Consider the following 9,248-nt stretch of genomic DNA (forward strand, 5'->3'; position numbering starts at 1 on the left):
GATATGCAAAATAGGTATTACAGCGAGGAAATAAGCAATGGATTGGGGGCGGAGGGTGGTGGGGGGACTCCACTGTTTGGGCAACAAGGTTGTTCATCTTTCCATGATAATAGGCAGTTCTTCAAGGAGAATGGGAGGCATTCCAAAGTAGACTCCCAGGTCCAAGGTAGACTCTCAGGGGCAAGTAGACTCCCAGGTCCAAGACTGACTCCCAGGTCCAAGGTAGACTCTCAGGTCCAAGGTTGACTCCCAGGTCCTGGTGGGTGTACAACTCCCAGCCAGGTTAGAATGTACTTTCTATAATCAGAACAAAACAATCCTGGATAACAGGGCATGTTAATATTTTTTATAATTGTAGCTAGGCCCCAATATTCTATTTCTGCCCCCAAAGAGTGACTTGTCCTGCTCTGATGCAGGAGACCAAGCCCAAGCAGTTTTGTGATGCAGCTATAGGAGGGCTGTTGTGATTTTGTCCACCAGCACTAAGTGGTACAGCAATAAACAACAAATAATATGTTTTTATGTTCTTGCAAACAAATTATTCAAACTATGAAACTTACAAAGGGCACATTAGAAAAATAGAATCTAGAGCCAGAAGAGGAGTCAGATTGTCTAACCCAACTCCTCCTTTTAGATGAAAAAACTGAGGCCCCAAAAGGTGAGGCGAAAGCCTCATGGCCACATGGCTCGGCAGTGGCAGAGCGGCGTTGGGACTCCAACTTTGAAATCACGGACATGTTTTTCCCTTCACAGGTTTAGGAGGAACAATTCGTCACTGGAAGCACTCACACTATTTGGATGGAGTCTTTGTTTTGAAAATGATAATCTGGTTTTCCTCCTCTGAAATTTCTCCCACATAGCATTCCGTCTAGCTTGACGCTTTCCCAAACTCGGTCGTTAAAAAGGAAACCAACCTGGTGTGACGGTTGCTCACAACCCCTTGACCTGGATGTGAAAGCCGTGGGTATGGCATCCGGGCCCCGGAGTAAATAGCTTGTTCTCATACCCAAGTTCTGACCGAGGAACCTGGGAACCTCGGCTGCTTAGAGGGAGCTGAGTTTGAGACAGGAAGTGGAGACTTTGGCTCACACACTTGTGGCCCATTCTTGCTCACATGACTGGCCCCAGCTGCTGGGTGAAGTGACTTCACCTTGTAGAACAGCCTCCAGGGCCAGAGCCAGAATCACCAGCTGACAAACTCCTGCATGGCACAGGGGCAGCATTCATGCCAACTAAGGTGGGATCTTGAGGCCAAAAGATTAGGACTCACTCTGAGGACATATGACAAAGCTCACAATTATAAAGGATGTAGGTCAGGTGGTATGACCATTCCGGAACATCAGAAGGAGGAGGCAGCCCTGAATGGAAAGGACCTTGCTGGGGGGAGAGAAGGACATGGTACTTACATGGGGTGAGGAGCGTCAGTAAGGACAACACATTTATGAAAGCATTGGCCCCCAAGCCTGATGACTTAAAGGTCCCCAAATGGTTTGGATGAGTTCAAATTCGCGCACGGAATACGGTCCGAGAGAGGCTGGGGCTAGTGTCCTAAACTTTGGGCCCTGTTCCTTATCCCTGGCACCTTGCTGCGCTTTGGTGCGGGCAGTGAAGCAAACAGAAAAGGGAAACTAGTGTAGAAAATGCAGCATTTCCTCTCGGAGGCCCGAGACCCAGATCCAAAGGTCCTCCGGGAAGGCGCCCGGGGCTGCGCGCGTGTGCGTGCGTGTGCGCGCGGGGTCGCTCCTTTCCCAGAGGACGACTTAGGCAAGTTGCTTACTTTTTTGGGGCCCGGGTTTCTCGCGTGTCAAACAAAACAACCGCCCGCTTGGGATCATTTCCCAATCCTTCCAGACAGGCGGGCGGAGCTTCGGGAAGACTGACAGACCAAGCCCGCAGGTTGCTGGGCGACCAGGGGCCCGCCCCTCCTCCCCCGGCTCTGATTGGGTCCTCGCGGAAGGGGCGTGGTCTCCCGCGGTGGGCGTGGCCCCGACAGGGTTAATACGGGGCAGCTGGAGGGCGCGGGCCGAGACCGTCGCCGGAGTCGCCGCCATGGCCCGGCCTGTCCACGGTTCCGCGCGCACGCTGCTCTCCGCTCTGCTCACGCCGGCGCTGGTGGCCCTGGTGGCACTGCTGGTGGCACCGGCGCGGGGCCGAGGCGGCAGGGACCACGGGGACTGGGACACCGCCGGGCTGTTGCCGCCGCTGCCGCCCCGCGAAGACGCGGCGCGCGTGGCCCGCTTCGTGACGCACGTCTGCGATTGGGGCGCGCTGGCCACCATCTCCACGCAGGAGGCGGTGCGTGGCTGGGCCTTCGCCGACGTCCTGTCGCTCAGCGACGGGCCCCCGGGCGCGGGCAGCGGCGTGCCCTACTTCTACCTGAGCCCCATGCAGCAGCTGGTGGGCAACCTGCAGGTGAGCGTGGGCACCCGGGCCGGAGGGCCAAGCTTTCCACTGTCACCTGCACCCACCCGGGAGGGACCCGGGCAACCCCCCCTGACTCTGGGCTCCACCAGGGAAAGCTGTACAGGGCGCGGAGGTTGTTGGGGAGTTAAGCACTTCCTAAGGGTTTCTCTTGCCTCCCCCGCCTTCCGCACCAAGAAGCTGGCATCCAACTTCATGGACAGTAACAATGGTTATAGCAGCCTGTGGGCCTCCTGGGCACATTGCTACCTCGGCGGGAGGCAGAACTGATGGGAAGTCCATCCCCCTCACCCTTTGCCCACCTTTTAGGGGCAAGGCCAGGCTTACAACTACGGGGGACCCCTGCCCTCCCAAGAGAGGTGTCAGACATGCAGCTGGGGATGCTAGAGCCACACAGTTTCCGATTGAAGCTTGATTTGGTGGAGGGTCTTTTGACAGAGATCCCAGATTTGAGGGCAACTGGGAAAAGACAACGAAGTTGGTAAAGATAAGATGAAAGCAAGTGATATTTATTAAGCACCCACTATGCGCCAGGGGGACCATCTCTTTCTGGTCCTTGTCTCTTGATAGCGCTTTGAGGAGGTGTTGCTGTCCTTATTGTGAGGCTTAGGTGGTTAAGTAACTTTCCCAAAGCCAGTGGCCAAACAGGTCCATCCCCTTTACAACACAGCCCACAGGCTCATGAACTGAGTATGTCCACCAACCAGTTTTCCTTGGCCCACACAAGGTTTTGTTTTGTTTTTAAAATAAAATTGAGTTAGTTCCATCGTTTAAAAATTGAGATTTTTAAACCTAAACCTAAACTTGCAACTTCTTGAAAAATTGGAAGATCAGGTGACAGTGGGTGTCACAGGGTTTGAGCAAAAACAGAAGCAGCTGCTTCCTTAGCCCAGGCCCCCCCCCCCCCCACCCCGTCTTATTCCCAGCCCACTCTGCTCCTGGAACGTGTGCTCAAAGCAGGCTCAGTCCACTCCGTCAGTGGGGCTCAACCTCGGCTGCAGATACAGTCACCTGGGAGGACTTTTAAATATGATGCCAAGGCATTTTTAAAAATCCTAACCTGAGGATATTTTTCCATTGATTTGTAGAGAGTGGGAGAGGGAGAGAGAAACATTGATGTGAGAGAGACACATCGATGGGTTGCCTGCCACACACACCTGGATGGGGGCTGGAGATCGAGCCTGCAACCCAGACACGTGCCCTTGATCAGAGCCCTTGGTCAGAATCGGGCCTGGGCCCCTTCAGTCTGCGAGCCAACACTCTACAAGGCATTTTATTAAAATACATTTCACTGAAAAACAGCCCCCTCCCACCCCGATGCTTCTGATGGGGGGAGGTGTTGAGAACCACTGCTGGGCAGACATGTTTAAACTTGTGACGAAGACAGGCTCAGAGGGGCAGGGACTCAGCCCAGGTCTGACAGGTCCGGGAAGAGACAGACCCTGCCCAGGATCACAGGTTTCCACGGTGGAGCGAAAAGGCAAGGCCACATCAGAGATAGTCTGACTCGGATTCCATCATTAAGCAGTCAGGGTTGGTTTACAGTTTCTACTGTCCTCCTCCTCTGACCTCTGTCTGCTCCTGGCCACCCTGCCGACCAGGTTGACAAGAACCACTTGGAATTGCCTTCTGTTCGGAAACCTTTACATCTGAAGCTTAAGACCCGCCTGGGTGTTTGTTGAAAGTGCATGTACCTGCTCTGGCCAGCGTGGCTCAGTTGGTTGGAGCATCATCCTGTACACCATTTCCCATCAGGGCACATACCTAGGTTTCTTGTTTGGTCCACAGTTGGGGCTCATACAAGATGTTTCTCTCTCCATCTCTCCCTTTCTAAAATCAATAAATATTCTCAGGTGAGGATTTTAAAAAAAAATGAACCGCTATGAAATGAAATGCATGAACCCAGGTTGGGAAGGGAGCCCAAAAATCAGCATTTTAAAAATCTCCAGCCGATGCCAGCCTACAAAAGATCACCTCGACTCTTGAGGTTGGCCTGGAACCACCCTCCCCCCACCCACTCCCCTCAGAAAGCTACTCCTTCAAGCAAGTTGGGGTTCTCCCTTCTCTCAGTCGCCTCTTACACTTTCCCAGCTCTGTCTTTCTGCAGACACAGGTCCCTGGTTTTGAATACCTCACAAAGCTCCCTACAGCTTCTGTGTCACCCCAGGCCCTGCTGATGGCTCTTCACACTGAACTTGAAAACCGCTTAACTGTACCAGTCACTTGGCAATTAGTTATGTGCTGCCTTATGTCTTCCGTATCTTTGTTTGGCAGTATTTAAGTTTTGTTTATGTCTGACTTTTCAACCAGACTATAAACTCACAGAAGGGGAGACCGTGTCCTAGTCCCCCGCCCTGTCTTTTTCTGGCTGTCCTGGGTGCCTTGCCCAAGAATGTACAGACGCAAATATTTGGCTAAATGGTTTCAAGGAGATTTCTTCTGACTGACTGCTTTGAGGGGCCACCATGACATGGCAGAATTCGCTGCACAAGACCCTTTGCCTTTAAGGAGCTCAGCAGTCTAAAATGCAGCATGTGAACTTGGCTGCAGTCTGCCGGCAATGCCGTTGGTGAAGCTGGCTTCTGTAACAAAGAACTGGGAATGTTGCTTGCCTCAATTCTGAGTCCAAGCGTTCTCTTGCTGTCAGAGCAAGAATGAACTTCTCCTGTTTTGAAATCCCGTGACCATGTCTGCCAGCACAAGATCACCAAGAAGCATGACTCAGCCACTTTCTCGCTGAAGCTGTGGAAGTGGCTAGTTGAGCAATTGGTGTTTTTATGCACTAGTTTCACATTAACGTCTAACCCTTTGAGATCTCTTGAAGATATAGAGCGGCCTTGTGCTTGGGTGGTACTGTAATAATAATCTCTCTGGGGAATATGGGACAAGTTAAGAGTGTAATAAGTGTTGAAATAATTCTGAGTCAGTGTTTTTAATCCTCACCCAAGGATATTTTTCCATTGATTTTTAGAGAGAGGGGAAGAGAGAGGGAAAGACAGAGAGAAATACTGATGTGAGAGAGACACATCGGTTGGTTGCCTCTTGCACTTGCCCCAACCAGGGCCGGGGCCAGGGAGCAGCCTGCAACCCAGGTATGTGCCCTCAACCAGAATTGAACCCGGGACCCTTCAGTCTGCAGGCTGACGCTCTGTCCACTGAGCCAAACCGGCGAGGGCTCTGAGTCAGTTAAATTTAAAATGTGAGTGCCCCTCCCCCTTTTTGGAGAGAGGGTCAAGATTATTCTCTATTCAAATAGACCTTCCTTGTCCGGAGTGAAAGATGGTGTTTCACAATGCATTGTTTTCTGGAAGAACAGCGGCCGAGCTCTGGACATGGTGTGTGTGCATGATGTGAAGCTGATTGCTCTCCAGACACAGTGTTTCACGAGAAGGTCTTCATCTTCTCTCTCCAGGAGAATCCATCTGCTACGCTGACCATGTCTTTGGCGCAGACTAACTTCTGCAGGAAACATGGATTTGATCCCCAAAGCCCCCTCTGCGCTCACATCATCCTGTCAGGGACTGTCACCAAGGTACGTAGTTACTGCAGGAACAGACCGGCTTTAGGAGAGCCAGTTAACCGTCATCTTGTTAGCAATGAAGGAGAGACAGTTGGAGCATAAAATAAAGCTGGTGTGTGCCTGAGATGCAGAGTTTGAGTATGTCCTCATGTACGAAGTAATTTCACAAGCAGCCAAAGATTTCATCAGTTCCGTTCATAGAGGTGCTCAGTCAGACACTCAGGGGCAAAAGGGACCATTTCTTGAGGCCAAACAGATCTAATAGCTGGGAAGCCCCTAAATAAGGGACATCTCAGCCCAAGCTCACTCTCCTGCCGTGCTGTACACTGGACAGCATGCGCCCTTCCTGTCTCCACACTGTGACGGCTTAGAGCAGAGAGCGTCCTGAGTAGGTTAGAAGGGGAGAATCCATTACTAAGTCCCGGGTGTGCATGCGGACAGTTTGGGGTGAGTGCTGGAGGGAGGAGGTTCAGTAAAACCGTGGGGAGTACAGAGGGCAAGGTGTCATGAGCACTGACTGATGGCCCAGCCAGCAGACTTGCTCCCTGACCTTGTTGACCCCGGTTTCACGGGCCAGTTCTGTTTATGGTCTCGAAGTTCTATGTGGAGGCATCTCTGTGTCTGCGTGCCGTTCGCGGGCAGGAGGAAGGGGCGGGGCAGCAAGTGCTCCTGACTCCCTGCGTCTTCTAGAGACTCACCTTGTGTACCTGCAGCCCGTGCTTCCCGCACATTTGTCCTGGGATGAATGAGCTGCTAATGGGATACGTCATTGGCACCAGGCACATTCGTGCTAGTGCCTCCTGCCAGTCCCCTACCAGCTCAAAATTACCGTTTAGCAGTGAAAACGGGCTTGCACTGGTCTCTCATGTCCACACCCGTTCTCACCTCCATGTGAGCTCCTCGTTGCTGTCTGCATCATCAAGCTTCCATCATGCTTTTTTGTTTCCGTACATTTATGATCAGGATGCATAGTAGACCTTAAAAGGTCTCATGACAAAAAAAAAAGAAAGAAAAAGAGAAGAGGACAGCATTTTTGTAGCACTAGTATGTGTGGTGATGGGTGTTAACCAAGTTCACTGTGGTGATCACTTCACAGTCTATACAGGGGAGGCAGGAGTCACTTTACAGTTGTGAGTACTCGAAACACAGAGTTTATTCTTCTCTTATTCTGAATTAGAGGCCCGGTGCATGGATTCATGCACCGGTGGGGTCCCTTGGCCTGGCCTGCGGGGATCGGGCGAAACCGACTCTGTGACATCCCCCAAGGGGTGCCGGATTGTGAGAAGGCACAGGCCAGGCCGAGGGACCCCACCAGTGCACCATCAGGGCTGGGGGTGGTCTACAGGAGGGCTCCAGGGCGTGCCTGGCCCATCTTGCCCAGTCCTGATCATCCAGACCTCAGCAGCAAGCTATCCTACCGATCAGCACGTCTGCCCCTTGGTGGTCAGTGCACATCATAGCAAGCGGTTGAGCAGCCTTAACATATCATTAGCATATTACGTTTTGATTGGTTGAACAGCTGACCAGACACTTACATATTAGGCTTTTATTATATAGGATTATATCTTAATTGAAAAAAAAACAGTAAAAAAAAAATCAGGATCTGTAACTAAACGCTTAGGATGTGTGGAATGCTAGAATCACATTGTTAACAGATGAGAAGGCTGTCCCCATGTGAACCTGGTCACTTCGCTGTCTTTCAGGTGAATGAGACCGAGGCTGACGTTGCAAAGCAGTCGCTGTTCATTCGCCACCCTGAGATGAAAGACTGGCCTTCCAGCCACAACTGGTTCTTTGCCAAGCTGAACATAACCAACATCTGGCTCCTGGACTACTTCGGTGGGCCCAAGATCGTGACGCCCGAGGAATACTATAACGCCACATTTCAGGAGGTGTGTGTTTATCCATCGTGCACCTTATGTCGGAGCCCTCACCAGGGGTCCTAAGCCAGGGCGTGGCTCCTTTGGCAGTCTGGTAGGGCCTGTGGCCACACTCACAATAGTATTTTTTTAATGCATAAAATACATAGGATTACAAAGCAAACGACTGTATTGAAGAGCAGTCATAAAATATGTCTTGTAATTGTGGTATTGTGATATGTTGGCTCTTTAATGAGCACATTTAGTAACACATTAAGGCACCTGCAGCAGCTCTAATGTGACATGAAAGCGTCTGTGTTTCTGTTGGTGATGGGCCCAGGTACACTGTCAGCAGGTGGTTTGCTGTCTACATTCCTCACTGAAGGAGACGATAAACCTCAGTCAGAGCTTAAGGGGAAGGAAAGCTTTTCCTTCCACCCAGTTCCCGGACTCCTTGAGCTCTGCCTACAGGCCAGACCCGTTTGAGGCTGTGCTGTGGGCTCTGCAAGAGCCGGCTCTGACCCGGGATGGCCTTTTCTCATGACTCAGACTTGGGTGCCTCTGGAATGAGTGACCCCCACCGAGTCTGAGCCCATGGCCCCATGCCCAACAGCCCCCAGGCCTGGGGGTGCCCGTGGGGCTGAGTGGGTCTCCTGCCAGCCAGTGGGCACCAGAGGGGAGGAGGCTGAGAGCCACGGGAGAGAATGAGGGAGGAGAGCAGGACCTGAGGAGGTGTGGTTAGGTGCTGTGCAACGAAGTCAGGGGTTAAATGAAGGAATACAAGGGACCGATCTTCTCCCAGGTACACGGTAACCCTGGCATCCCTGCCATCCGCACGGCCTCACGGGCGGTGATGCAACCATAGCCACAACAGTAACAACAGCACCAGTGTTTGCTGAGCTTCTCTTGCCGGCTGGGTGCAGCGTGGGTTGCTTATCTGTATCAACTCATTGCTCTCACCACAACCTATGAATTAGGTAACGTGGTCCCTCCTCTGTGAGATGGGGAGCAGCACCAGCTTCCTACCATGATGTTCTGCTGCCCCTCGGGTCGCCCCCTGGTGGCCGGCCGGCTCCTGCTCCGGTGTCACTCCTGATGCAGGGTCTCCTAGCGATGAGGGACCACCGTTGGCGGAGGTGAGGTGGGGGTACGAAGCTGGACTCAGAGGTGTAGCTCACGTTCGGGCTTCTGCTCCCGGCACTGTGTGTCCTGTCTTACTCCACATAGGCCAGGTCCACGTTGGACTGTTGACATCCCACCACGACTGTACATTTCTTCACAGCAAAGCTCAGCTTTTATTTATTTTACTTTTTTTTGATATATTTTATTGATTTTTTTTTTTTTTTTTTACAGAGAGGAAGGGGAAAGGATAGAGAGTTAGAAACATCAATGAGAGAGAAACATCGATCAGCTGCCTCCTGCACACTCCCTACTGGGGATGTGCCCGC

The 9,248-nt window shown here is 52.0% G+C and overlaps 1 protein-coding gene across 1 annotated transcript in view; it reads left to right on the plus strand.

The window, feature by feature from the left end:
• The first annotated feature begins 2,034 nt into the window (after positions 1-2,034).
• The window catches only part of CREG1 (cellular repressor of E1A stimulated genes 1), a 9,644-nt gene continuing 2,430 nt past the window's right edge, over positions 2,035-9,248 (plus strand). The window contains exons 1-3 of the mRNA XM_006764189.2: positions 2,035-2,412; positions 5,834-5,953; positions 7,645-7,833. Of these exons, the coding sequence (XP_006764252.1) occupies positions 2,050-2,412; positions 5,834-5,953; positions 7,645-7,833 (672 nt within the window). The 5' untranslated portion in view covers positions 2,035-2,049. The remainder of the gene's footprint in view (positions 2,413-5,833; positions 5,954-7,644; positions 7,834-9,248) is intronic.

The sequence above is a fragment of the Myotis davidii genome, unplaced genomic scaffold (genome assembly GCF_000327345.1).
Source record: "Myotis davidii unplaced genomic scaffold, ASM32734v1 scaffold401, whole genome shotgun sequence".
Lineage (NCBI taxonomy): Eukaryota > Metazoa > Chordata > Mammalia > Chiroptera > Vespertilionidae > Myotis > Myotis davidii.